The 14,400-nt window shown below is 41.2% G+C and overlaps 1 protein-coding gene across 1 annotated transcript; it reads left to right on the forward strand.

Annotated features, from left to right (window-relative positions):
* Positions 1–11,735: 11,735 nt before the first annotated feature.
* On the forward strand, positions 11,736–12,516 carry LOC133503837 (protein FAM163A-like). Its single transcript, XM_061825797.1, has 2 exons — positions 11,736–11,828; positions 12,057–12,516. The coding sequence occupies exons 1-2, from the start codon at positions 11,736–11,738 to the stop codon at positions 12,456–12,458; spliced, it is 495 nt and encodes a 164-aa protein (XP_061681781.1). The 3' UTR covers positions 12,459–12,516.
* Positions 12,517–14,400: the final 1,884 nt, after the last annotated feature.

Genomic DNA, 14,400 nt, shown 5'->3' on the forward strand with positions numbered 1-14,400 from the left:
TGAAATCAAGTGTTTTCTTTAACTGGCAATGAATCTTTCCATTTTTATTTTGGCAAACACTTCCTTGCAGTTGTTTTGATTCAGCAACAATGGAGGTTTTTTTTGTTTGTTTGTTTATTTTTAGCATGAACAGCCTTTTTAAGGATTGCCACTGGATTTCAATTGAATATAGAAGTCTGTACTTTGACTAGGCCACTCCCAAAATTTTGTTCTTTTAAGCTAATCAGACGTTGACTTGCTGGTGTGTTTTGTAATGTAATCGTATAATATTGGACTGGACCCAAAAGCAGACAGAGGCAGAGGGAGTAGAAGAGAAAGGTTGGCTAAGACTTTGCCTCCAGGTGGTATTTACAAATGTATGAGGGACATCTGAAGGGACACAAAAATAGCAAAAGAGCAGGTGGACGAGCTTTACGGCGTGGTTGAAGCAGGAGACACGGAAGGAATACTGGAACCAGAGAATAACACAGGAGGATCAGTATAAGTGTGGATAGCCAGGTAATCCACTACAAATACGAAGTCGAGATTCGGCCTGTGTATCATGGACGAGTGCAAATACTCTGGCGCTGGATGCCTGGGTCATGCAGGCTTAAAACAGGCACTGATTACTTGTTTTGTTTTTGTTTTTCGTTTTTTTTTTTTTTTTTTTGTGCACAGCAAAATTTGCACAATCATCGCACATAACTGTATTTGTGAAGCTAAACAACATGAGATGTTTTTCCAAAATTATAGAACTCTAAAGCAAGTTTGTTGAAAGCAAGGTATCTGAGTTTTCATGGCTGAGGCAGAAACCCTGCTGTCCTTCCTGTAGTCGTTTTGATGGTATAATTTTAATGTAAAAGTAGAGCAATTGTTGTCTTGAAGAGTCTCCAATTAATGTGTGTTTTTGGGATGTGGGAGGAAACCAGAGTGCCCGGAGAAAACACGCAGGTTCGGGGAGAACATGCAAACTCAACACAGGTAGGGCCGGGATTTGAACCACCGTCCTCAGAACCGAGGCAGATGCTCTTACCAGTCGGCCACTGAAAAATTGCCCTTACGTGTGACTGTGAGTGCGAATGGTTGTTTGTTTCCATGTTCCCTGTGATTGGCTGCCAACCACTTCAAGGTGTACTTTGCCTCCTGCCCAAAGATAGCTGGGATAGGCTCCGGGACTCCTGCAACCCTTGTGAGGATAAGCGGCTCGGAACATGGATGGATGTCCTTTTATGATTGTACATGGGCTTTTCCATTCAGCAAAAGCTGTTTACCAACAGTGCTCTTCTTGAGCCTCCTTCAGACAGTAATGCATCAGCCCTTTATGTCCACCCATTTTCTGTGCCGCTTATCCTCAGTGGTGTTGTGGGCGTATTGAAGTCTGTTCCACGAGAGGCGGGGAACACCCTGAACCGGTCGGCAGCAAATTGCAGACCAATTTATATACAGAATTATACTGTATTCACACAATTTTACTCCCCGTTAAACCATAATGCCAATAAGGAATTCACAAAATTGAATCACAGACATGCAATATCATAGATAAAACAAATCCATTAAATATTTACTTGTTGCCTTTGGGTACAACGTGCAAAACATTTCCTCTGGATCCCCAGTCACGAAATCCACTTACTCCTAACTCAACCACATGAGAATAGAAAGGAAAACAACTTGATACTTGGAGATGGAATGAAACCTCTTTCCCCCCAGAGAACCACTGAAGTTGGTATATAGAAGCCCCTTAACTTTATTTGACTTCATCAGCACTGATCTTGTAATAGCTGTCTTATGCAAGTTTTGTTTGAAGCTCAAACAAAAGCACTTTTTTTTTTATACTGCCAAGTAAGTCGGAGCTTCGGTCCCCTGATTAGCAACCAATTACGAGAGGAAAAAAAAAGGCACCAAGTTATGAAATATAAGAGTATCGTGTATTTCAACCTGAATTAAACTATAACAAAAGGATCACAGCAACCGTCAAGCACACCCAACATTAATGAAATCCTTACAAATCAACCTCTAACATTATCACGTAACTCACACTACTTGTAAATTATGAAAGTGAACATGCATTTTGTGTGTAAATGTGTGCGTGTGAAAGCTTGCTTTAAAGGTCTAATCCAGAGGTCCTGTATTTTATTTGACTTTCATACAAATGTAGCTAAAATATTAAAAAAATTCTCAACACAACAGAAATGGAATAAATTAGCATCAAAGTCACTCTCAAGATTTTGTTCGAAATGTCACTTAGATCTGGCAAGTTCCGTAACTCCCCAGAATGTGACGTCACATCCAGACAAAATTTATCCAGAGAGTGAAAAAGCAACCAAAGATGGTTCGGAAGTGTGTTTTAGTGTTGACAAGTATCTAGCTCTTTTTAACTGTAAATACAATACTGATGCAGATATATATATATGCCAGCTAATATCCGTATCCATGTGATGTTTAGGAGGTGACGAAATTTGGACACGGTATAAAGTTAGCGTACTGTTGACGCTGAGGTCTTGCTGAAATTCGACCACAGCGGTGTGTGCTCTCAAGTGTTAGGTGCATTATTTAAAATACGGGCTGAATCTTTAAACGCAGAACGATACCAAAGGTTTCGATTTTTGTTTTACGCCGACTTAGTCGTTGTTACAACAACAACAACAAACGACTCACTGTTGTGTGCAAGCAGCATCAGACGTTTAACCGTGTTTGAATTAGATTATTTCGTCAACAAGGAGTACGTATATTTCTTGAGGCACCCATCAGACTATGTTTTGGGTGCGAAGTTCTACATCAACTTGCTTAGGTCTCGCTGAATCCTGTCGTAGTGTTGCATTCGTCAACTCAGGTTGGAACATATATGGTTTAATTACACCTGCATGGGATGTTTTTCGAGCACGGGAAGAATAAGAAAATTCCTCCTCTTCAGTTCTCATCTCTTCCACAGAGCATTCCATAAAAACATCTTCATCACTGCTGTCTATCTCCTCTAGATCCCACTCGCAGCATGTATCATTGTCTGTGTGGGAAGCCATTTTCTTTACTGGGGTTGTTTCGGTGTGACGTCACACGGCAGCAGCTTCTATAGAGCCTCGGTTTGAAACGGCCATCAGAGGCATTCGGATTACAAAAAAAATGTGCACTTTGGCACTAATTTATTTCTTAGCTGTTGTGTTGAGCATTTTTAAAATATTTTTTAATGAAAAATTAGCTACGTTTGTGTAATACATGAATAAAGTATAGGTCCTGTGGATTAGGTCTTTGAGCCATTTGTGCTGAGTCATGATTTTTATTTTCTGTCTTACAGTAAAACTGGTTAATGCAAAGAGTTTTCTTTTTTGTGGCTTTATTGCATCAATGGAAGGGGAGAAGTAAGATGGAGCATCTTTCAGGGTGCCGCCTACGAGGCCTTCTGATTAGCAAAGCGGCTGTTGGGCAGAGCACATAGACAGCGCCACATGCCTTGGATAATGGTTCATGTGCTATCAGATCTCGCATCTGCTCTGGTAAATTTCCATTACGAGATGTCATGTATCACCCTAATGGATACATGCACTTTTTGCTTTTTTTTTTTTTAAATGCTGAGGATGAAGGTTTGCATCACCACCTTTCTTAATTTGCTCTGTCTTTAATAATTCTATTGCTATCAATCTATTTCTTTTCTATACCACTTCTCTTCATTTGGGTCTTGTGTGTGCTGGAGTCTATCCTCTCTGGGTGAGAGGTGGGGTACACCCTGGACTGGTCGCCTGTCAACTCCACAACACACTTACAAACAACCACTCATATTCACATCTATGGGCAATTTTGAGTCTTTAATGAATCTAAGACATACTTTTTTGGAATATGGAAGGAAGATGGTGTATTTGGAGAAAACCACACAAGCATGGGGAAAACCAAAGGTGGGGTTCCAACGTACAACCTCTTGACTGTGAGGCAGACGTACTAACCACTATATTGGCATGCTGCCCATGTTATTTGTTTATTGGCTTTTCTATTTTATTCAGTTCTATTGAGTTTTGGGGTAACCTTGGTTGGTTTTGTGCCTGTAAACAAATGTTAAGGGAAAATAAAAATATGTGTTATGAAGTTAGAGAAAAGGCCAATAAAGACGCCTTCATATTTCCAGAAGGTGAACATCTTTCCTGAACTGGGTTTCCTCTCATGTGTCTGAGCAGTACTGCTTTCTTTTCTGCCTGCCTTCTTCCCTGTCACGCACAAAACGTATGCTAATGAAATAGTGGTAGTGGTACATTACCCCCTCAAAGATAGAAACTGGACCATTTCATTTCCTTTTTATGAGGCCGTGATGCTGACCAGCAGAAAGGAGGAACAATAATTGCCCAGCGTCCCTGCTGCCAGAGTCACTATTCTGGGTGCATGTGAAGTGATGCAGCACAGCTGCCAAGTGTTGAAGAGACTCCGCTGAAACAACTGCAAACCTCATAAAGCGGCGTGACGCACAGCTGTCGGCAGAATACCACTTTCCTTCTTCTTCCTATTGTGTCCTCACAAGGAGTCTTAATGGAATTGATCATAAAAATTAAAAAAAAATCAAATGAGCTGGAATCTCTCCGCTTTGAAAAACAAGATGATGATTATGATAATTTTATCATAAGGAAGCCGCACTAGCGCTGTGCTAAGTCGAGCTATAATTGTATTCACTCCATTGTGCATTGAAGCTACCAATTGCTTGAGGTGCACTTTGCATATGCACACTCCTCAGAGCGCAGCCAATGTTTTTTTTTAGATCTCATAAATATACTATCTTTCTCCACTTCTTTGACTTGGCTTGACACAGCCCTGCTTTCTATTTGTTGCATTTTGTAGTACCTGGTCACTCCATCATACTGAGTCAATATCATCAAGATGAAGTAAACCACAGTAGCGATACACACTACATACATATACATGTACTAACTGTGTGTTCATGAATCAAGCTCAGCGATTTTGTCTGCAATGTTTATTCAACGTGCCGTGGCAGGATTGTGGTGGAATGCGTAAATACACAAATCCAGAGTGACAAGACGTTCGGAGAAGAGCTGAGTCAGAAGATGTCGGGGTTGCTGTTGGGAACCTGAATAGTTGGATCATGTACTATGATGCACTCCAATGATAAAATCTGAAGTTTATGACATCAGATAAGGCATTTGCTTGAACGGACAAAAGAATTTCCCAAAAATTACATTTCTCATGGCGACACAGTAGAAAACTGGCTAGAGCGTTTACCTCACAGTTTGGGGCACTGGGGTTCAAATCACAGCCCCGCCTGTGTGGAGTTTGCATGTTTTCTGCGTGCCTGCGTGGTTTTTCTCTGGGCACTCCGGTTTCCTCCCACATCCCCAAAACATGCATTAATTGGAGACTCTAAATTTCCCTTAAGTGTGATTGTAAGTGCAAATGCTTGTTTGTTTCTATGTGCCCTGCGATTGGCTGGCAACCAGTTAAGCACTGCTATTGATCGTGTCCTTTTGTCTGTGCATTGAGCCTAAAGGAAAGTTCCGAGTGGATCTTTGCATTCACTGCATTCATTGCCACAAATGACTTCCAGAAGAATCAGGTAATTGAACTTGATTGATTTTTAGTCTTGTCAGTCTCTTCCCGCTCAACTTCATATCCTTGAACAGCGAGAGAATGAAAGTTGAGCACCGTTTTGTCTTTGCTACGCCGTGTGCTTTTATTTTTTCAAAGTTAATTGGAAATGTTTCCAGAGGGAATCATTTTGTATTCATTGTGTAAAGATCATGAAGTCTTAAATGCATTCTTTTCAAGCTCCCTGATGTGAAAATCCATCTGAAATCTCCAGGGTATAACATCTGCAGTTCATATGGAATACAATGTATTGTTTCCACCATCCATCTATTTTCTGTCCTGTGTATCTTCAGTCAGATCACAGATAAGCAAGAACCTTTGTTTGCCATCTGTTTTGATGCTTGAGGATGAATACACACAACCCAGCAATGTACTGTACATATTATTTATTTGGTTTGTTCTCTGAATGATTCCAATAGGAAAGTCAGTATGTACTACAAAAACCATGCAGGGCTACAGCGCAGCTACTAGAATCAAACAACGTTCCAACAAATCTCTGTTACTAGCTTGGTCTAGAGGCATAAGTAATATAGTGTATTCTTCCCTTGCCATTTCCAGATAACACATTTATTACGTAGTTTGTATGCTCATACTCATAGTCACTAATGATGTAGTGGTATGTTCGCCTGACTGGTGCAGGCAGCGTGGGTTCAGTTCCCACTGAGTGACAGTGTCTATATGTGCCCCTGGGTCTGCCTGGCAACCACATCAGGGTGTAGTCTCCTTTTTGCTTTGTCTTGTTCAGACGGAAAAGGCTCCAGCGCCCCGCGGTCCTAAGCAGTGTTGAGAATGGGATGGGATGGGGATCGTAGTCATATCATGGTCAATAATCTTATTAACCGGTAGAAACTAATCCCATTTGTTGTCCTAACATGCATCTGTCTTCCCCTTGCATTTGTAGCATCATATAAACATCATTATTAAATGCATATACTATAATACTAGGACCCAACTTTTTTTCCAACAATAACTGAGTCTACTACATAGTGCTGTTTGTTGATTATTTTGATGGCTTGCAACTTTTAACGGAGAAGAAAAACGCCATCACTAAAATATTATCAATGATTCAGTTAATGTTAATGAAATACATTTAAGCGTCCATCCAATCAATTTTGTGAACCAGCATCGCGGTTGTCCTGAGGCGAATTCCAGCTATCTGAGATTGGCGGGGACCACCCTGAACTGGTCGCCAGCACTCACATTCACAGATTTGGGCAATTTAGAGTTGCCAATTACCCGAAAATGCACATTTTTAGGATGTGGGAGGGAGCCTGAGTATGTATTTCTTGCGCGTATGTGGAGAACATGCAAACTCGACACAGGTGAGGCCGGATTTGAACCCAGGTCCTCAGAACTGTGAGGCAGATGTAATAACCAGTTGTCACTGTGATGCTTACATCTAAAAAGAAAAACATTTTCCATCCCTAACTGTGTTACCAAAACTAAATGTGCAACCACTATAAGAAAAAAGTCAGCTTTCAGCTCACATTATCTAAAAGCCAATTAGCCCCACCATTTGTCACATTATTCAATTTGCGTCTGCTGCTGTATTGAATTTCCTTCCACACCGTCAACTCATTATCTTCATTTGAATAGGACATGTTAGTTCAGCTCTTTATCTGAGCTGCTGAAAGATGGGGATGAAAACCACATTCAATAGCCATACTGTCCATCCATGCATCTATCCGTCTACTCCTTAGGAGTGCTGGAGCCTATCCCAGCTGTCAACGGGCAGGAGGCGGGGCACACCCTTAACTGGTTTCCACCCAATCACAGGGCACATGGAGACAGACAACAGTCGCACTCACAATCACACCTAGGGGCAATTTAGAGTCTCCAATGAATGCATATTTTTGGGATGTGGCAGGAAACTGCAGTGCCTTGAGAAAACCCACACAGGCACGGGGAGAACGTGCAAATTCCACACAGACAGGGCCGGGATTGAACCTGGGTCCTCAGAACTGTGAGCCCAATGGTTTGCAGCTGCGCCAACATGTTGATTTTATTTATTTATAGAAATGGAATCACAGCTTTTAGGTGCCAATAGAACCGCGCTGTCTGTTCAGATGGATGTTTAGTGATTGGTTCATTTAACATGAGTGCACGCTTGTTAGTACTTGAATGTCCATGTGTCAAGCGTCTTATCAGCATCCAAGCAACACTGTACTTGGGACTGAGGGCCAGCGTAATCTGGACCCAGCGGTGACTGATCCAGCTGCCTTCTGTTTTTGCTCAATTTATATGCGTGTGTATGTAAACCGTGGATGTGCCTCCTGGTTCAGAGATCGTTACTACCCCTGCCCTACAAAAACTGCGAGCAAACATGAAAATGAATTTAGGTCCTCGAGTAAATTATGAACCTATGTTCAAAATGCATCCATTAGTTCTGACAGGTTGCATGGTGTGTTGGCTCTGAGATTGCAGCCTCTGCAAGAAAATTCTGATGCAGGGTTATGATGTGGAGGGAGATCTGCTATTTGTTTTCCACAAATAATGGAAGGTAAAAATGCCATCTGCCAGAAACATTAGCCCAGCGCCCGTGGTGTAGTGCTGCGGATCAAGGCATGTGGTAGGTGGTTTTTTTTTTTGTTTTTTTTTTTTTGCCTCTCAGGGCATTTGAAGCAGTTTCCTGTTTATTGTTTTAAACAGCAAAGCTACTTTAATAATCATCAATCTGAGATTTCTCAAAGACCTACTGTATGGTTTGTACATTTAAAAAAAAAACCTTTCATGCCTAATTATCTTTGGATCAGTGGTGGATTACAACCAACCAACCAGCACCCAAAGCAAATGTACCTGTAATGGAATAGGGCCAAACATCCATTCATCCGTTTTGAAAACCGCTTATCCTGGTTAGGGTCATACGACACTGACTTTGGGTGAAAGGCCGACTACACCTTGAACTGATCGGTGGTCAGTCGCTGGGAACATATAGATGCAGACCACCATTCGCACTCACAATCACACTGTCACTGAGAGAGAACAGAACCCTCCTATTCCATTATTTTCTTTTCCCATCAGTAGTCATTTGCATATGCTGTGGCATGAAATAAGTAGAATAGTTGCTGCAGTTGTCAGTGGTCAGTTGGTGAACAGTCATATTTTTGTTCTAGATCAAATTAGGAAAATGACAGTGCGTCTTGTGAACACATTAGTGACCAGTTTATAAATGTGTACAGCATATAATACATTTGGTGTGAATCTGTTTAGTTATGTAGAGATCTTTCATGTGTGGGGGTTTTTTTTTTGTCTTGCATCACTCTTATTCTTGATTTTTCTCTCTCCCTGTTCTTTTGTTCCTTCTGGTGGTTTATTCACCCCTCTTCATACTCCTGCTGGTCTTCCATTATCAGAGCAATGATATGATATGGCTGAGAATGGGTAGTCTCTGTACTTTACTGCCACCTTGTGGCGATTTAGTTCTAAAAATGAGTTTTAAATGGGGTCAATAGTCTTGTAGTCGAAGCGACGCTGAAACATTTCTTCTATCCACAGCGATGTGCATACTGTGTTCATCCAGTGGTCGAGCCACATATCGCTGACCTCTGATCTGACTTCAGTCAACTGTTACCCTTTCAGTCACCCAGGGACAGTCTTCTGATGTAAACCCAACGAGTTCAACATCTGCCTGTCAGTCTGTCTGTCTTTTTAGAGCACTTCTTTATATCATTTTCCTAAAAAGTAAGTATGATGACATCATCATCATTATGTATGTATAAACTGTAGCACACACTACTCTTACTGCATTAAACAAAACAATAAAATAAGATTTCTCTTCCTCAGGTGGGTGTGTGGGGTGGTCCGTGAATTCTTCTAACATTGTTGTTACGTGTCAGTGCAGTACATGAGAATAATAACGTGTCCAAATATTTTCTAGAGGCCGCATACACATAATTTAAAAAAATGCAAGGATGCTTATCCTCAGAAGGTTCTTCGGGCAGGAGGTGGAGAACATCCTGAACTGGTTTCCAGTCAATTGCATATTACCGTATATATAAATAAACGGGCCTTGTAAAATAATATGGTAGGCCCAATCTCCGGGCCTTGTTAGATACATGTGATCTAACCGGTCTTCCACTGTGCTAAACTTTAAACGTCTTCAACATTAAACAGATCAAAACCAATCACACAGGCCAAAAAAGTCTGAGAATTTTCTTTCTTCAAGTTGATGCCATTAATTTGATCATCGACTCTGGCCCAGGGTGTCCCGGTGCCAAGTGCACATGTGGACACTTTTATGGGCAAACCATGACAAATGCAGAAGTCCAACAACAGAAGAACAGTCAGGTTCTGGTCAACGGGGACGTTCTTCCTGATCACACCCTTTCAGGTCTCTCTGTCACTGCCCATGTGAAGTCCTTCAGCAGAACGAGGAATTCCCTAGGAGGAGCGCTACACAGCAACCCCTCCACAGACTCTCACCCATCAGAACTTGTAACCCGACCCAAAGGCGGAGGGAGGCAGTCCTTTCTTGTCCACCAGGGTTAATCCCAATGGATGGGCACAAAGCCGACGCCTCCCACCATGAGCTACTCCATATTTGAATCAAGTCAGACCCCTTTCAGACCCAGGCTGTGTGTCGAGGTGAGCCCCGGCTATGTCGTGGGAACTTCTCAACCTCCCTCACCACTACTGTATCTGAATAATAAATTCTACAAGTGCAAATGCGAATTGCAAACAGTACATGATTAAATAATACATAAACAGAATTCCATGCTACATATAGATCTAGCCATCCATCCATTTTCTATATTGCTTGTCCTCATTAGGTTCATAGGTGAGCTGGAGCATGTACCAGCTGACTTTAGATGAGATTTGTGGTACGAATTCGACTGGTCACCAGCCAATCACAAGGCAAATATAGACAACACCCCATTGACAATTTCAAGTCTTGAATTAACCTAACATGCATGTTTTTTAAACAGTGGCGAAAACCTCGTGAAACAATCAGCAGTATTAAATCCAAACAAAGTGTAGGCTATAGAGCTCATGCCCCTCCGTCACCGAAATCACGTGACCGGCCATACTGCCGGTCAAACAAAGCATTGTTCAATGCTAAGTCCATTGAGACGAAACGAAAATATGTCTGATAGCACGACGCCCAGAGTTTTAAACAAAGGTACATGGAAAAATGAGAGATACTTGGCATAGAGGACCCATATTTAATGCCGAAGTCGATGTTTTCGCCGATAAGAAATTGGACTGTTAACCCGCTTCCGCTTGCCTTGGATAACTGGATCTACATATGTATCTGGTGAGTAAATTGACAAGATTTACACAGAAGAGTCTGAAAGCGCCTCCAGTTGGCGCCCTTGTGAGGATAAGCGGCTAAGAAAATGGATGGATGGAGTTTGAAAGCATATAAAAGTCTGGACACATACAAATACTTTGTTGCTGGATCTGTTCTCAATTAATAATAAATCCCACATAGTGATGGAGCCACTGCGATTTTTTTTCAATACAACTTCCAATATTTAAAAATATGACCCCTTGTTTTACACAAACTCACATTCATTAACTATGATTGGGGGGGGGCGACGGAGACGGCTCCTCCGTACACTGAATCGTATCGCTGCCACGCGTTACCCACCGTAAACCTCTGCGATAGACGGTTTATTTTCTTTTTTAAATACGCATTGTTCTCAAATGAGTCAATTTGGCATGATAAATACTTCTTGGTAATTTGAGATTAAGAATAATTCCTCCCTGAAATGAAGTAATCGCTACACAGGTGTGTGTATTTAGTTGGGCACTAGCCATCACGTTTAAATGCCCAAATCCATCGATCTTTTCCGGTCTTTTCGGCTGGTATTCCATAGAATGATCTCTTTGAATATCTGTCTCGTCTGTTCTGATGACCAACAGCACAACAGGTTTCGGGTATTGTAAATGTTCTCTTCTGCTTCAATGTCTCCCACAATGTCGAGCAGCTCTGCTTGACCAGCAATATGGCGCCGTGGAAATGGTGACGTCAAGTGCTCGAGCTCGATTGAGAGCAGTCAATGGTAGTCTTAGCCTGACAGCATCAGAAAAGATTGATCGTTAGATTATGACTGAAATTCTTGCATGTACAGTACTAAGACGTACTTCATACAATCAGCATTCACGATTGGACAATCCCATCTAAACTTGATGTTGTGGTTTCTTGTCCCTTTGTCAGAGTTTAATGGAGAGCTGGTCGGATGACAGCTGGAACTGTTGTCATAACTGGAGGAATACTGGCCACAGTGATACTCCTGTGTATCATAGCTGTGCTCTGTTACTGTAGACTCCAGGTACGCTTCACTTTTTCCACGTTACAATGTTATCATATGCCAGTATGACACATGCCGCAACAATAAGTACATACCCTTGATTCACTGAAAGAGTATTACATCCATAAACTGATGGTTGAAATGCATGTCGATGAAGACAGAGAGCGCCACAGCATGAATGTTGGAGAATTCTCACTCTATCTTTTAAATTTCTCTGCTTTTATTTTAAAATATATGATTTCTGTCCAGTACTACTGCTGCAAGAAAAATGGCTCTGACGGCGGCTCCAACTCTCTGCAACACTTTGACTGCAACACCTGCCACGTCTCCGGCCTGGATGGGACCCTCGGCACCGCGCTGTCACTTTCGCCGCCTCCAGAGCGACGCGCGTCCCGCAAAGGCAGAAAAGCCGCGGCGGGGCGCCGCCGCTACTGCCCCACCTGCTCTCCGTACGACTCCCCCTTCTTCATCCGCACGGGTGACGAGATGCGCAACGGAGGCGAGCGCGTCGCTTACATGCCCACACACTACGAGAACCAAGCGCTGGCCATGCCGCTCCCCGCCGTGCAAGAGTCCCTGCTGAGGGAGACTCCTCCGGGCAGGGCGCCCGATTTCTACACCAACACACGAGCCATCAGCACGGAGGTGTGACACTGCAACTAGAAGTGCTGAACATACTTTAACACACTTTTACGAGGCTTTTGGACACTTTATTATAGTCACAGTAGAATTTAGTTGATATTTTTGGGGGTGTTACTACATTGTAGTTTGATTGTTAACTGACTCTAATGACTGAGGGCTATCAGACTATCAACACATACTGTACTGTCTGAAGTTGTGTTTACATATTTTCCCTAAACAAAAATGTCCTGTGTTGCAAAATGAAGTGTGAGACAGTGGTGTCAGCCTACCTATAAAGTTTTGAATCTTACCATTGCATGCTCAAGTTTGCAAGATTCCATTTCTATGCAAGATGTTTTTGAATTTAATCGCAATCTCGTTTCAGTGCATTTGATCCGATTGTGTAACCTTACTGGCAGATCAAGAATACTGTATGTGCGGTACAGTTGATCGATGTTGACGTACTTGTCAGCAAATACTGTACGAGTCAGTCACGGGTCGATTTGCTTGGTCCCTTACTGGGCTTTCACTTTGTGTCCTCATCTACATTTTAAAGTTGTTTTGTCAGTTGTGTCTGTGTATGACAATATACAATTGGAGACAGCAACTACATAAGAGTACAGACCAGAAAATGCACTCGACGTTATCACTGTGTGGTACCGATTTTCTGTTGGATGTGGCAGAATTCGGACTGCTTGCCAGTCTTTACTGACGTTGATGCAAAAACTTTTTCACACAAAGATGTCACATATTTGTTTTGGGTGGATGATGGATGCTACGTGTAATTTTCTTTGTTTGTTTGGATGAGGAAGGTAATGAACTGCTCTATTTCACTGTTACTTTCATATTCAATCGTCATTATTAATACAGCCCTGTCGTTTCTCTTCACATTGTGAGAACATCCGCTTTTGAGATATGCTAAAAATCATCTTTGTGCCCAATGGTTTCTGTGATAGTTGTGGGTATGAAATTTGTATTCTCCCCCCCCCCTAGAATCGACAACCTTTTCCGTCTTCAAGCAAGGGCAAATAAGTGTACAGGACACTTTTATGAAGATATTACTCAAACCAATGTGAAATGTGTCAAGTGTTTAAGTCAGTACAAAATATCAGGACAAATATTTTGTTGCAAAAAAAATAATTTCAATGTTTACTGTAATACCCACTGAATTACAGTATTTCAGAAGCTACAAATTACATAGAACAAAAAAGTATTTTAAAATGTTGATACAGACATCACCATATATTTGATCAGTAATACTGAACAGTGGTACATTTTGACAAAGATTTGTAATTGCTTGGAATAGATGTGTAATTATAATAAAAACCCACTTACATCAACTGTTCTGATGAGAAGTCTGACACTTTTTGCAAATTGCTTTGGGTGAAAAACGTATGTACAGTACTTAGTAGAAATGTCTTGTTACAGAAATTAGAATCAATATCCAGTAATTGTCCAATAAAATATCTCTTGATTTAGTTATTTGTTTTTAAGTGTATATTCTGCTGGGAAAGTTTGTAGCTCACCGGCAATCCAAATAAGGATACGTGATTCAGCAAAGGGATGAATGGAAATATTTCATTAAATTCATAACCAACTATTTACATTACCAATGATGAAAATGTTTTCTTACTTTATTGAATATTTGTTTTACATGCATAATTTGAAAAATCCTTCCTCCTCCCTTATAAAAAAAGATACAAAAATAAAAATCAAGTTGATTGATTAAAGATAAGTGCCCTGCGATTGCCTGAGGACAAAGAGCTGAAATAAACTTCAACATACCCGTGACCCGAGTGTGGATAATAAATTCATTTCATAAATGTAATGGTCAAGCAAACATTTCGATAATCAATGTTAAAAAGAGAATGTAATATTCTTTGATTAACGAAATAATGTAACTTAACATAACTTTTTTTTTTTTAAATCTCAATTTGCGGCGATTTTATAATTGAAGGAGTGCGCATGGGTG

The sequence above is a fragment of the Syngnathoides biaculeatus genome, chromosome 7 (assembly GCF_019802595.1).
Source record: "Syngnathoides biaculeatus isolate LvHL_M chromosome 7, ASM1980259v1, whole genome shotgun sequence".
Lineage (NCBI taxonomy): Eukaryota > Metazoa > Chordata > Actinopteri > Syngnathiformes > Syngnathidae > Syngnathoides > Syngnathoides biaculeatus.

Coding starts and splice junctions, on each gene's coding strand:
- LOC133503837 (XM_061825797.1), top strand. CDS start 11,736: ATGACAGCTGGAACTGTTGTCATAACTGGAGGAATACTGGCCACAGTG. Junction 11,829..12,056: donor TCTGTTACTGTAGACTCCAG/GTACGCTTCACT, acceptor ATTTCTGTCCAG/TACTACTGCTGCAAGAAAAA.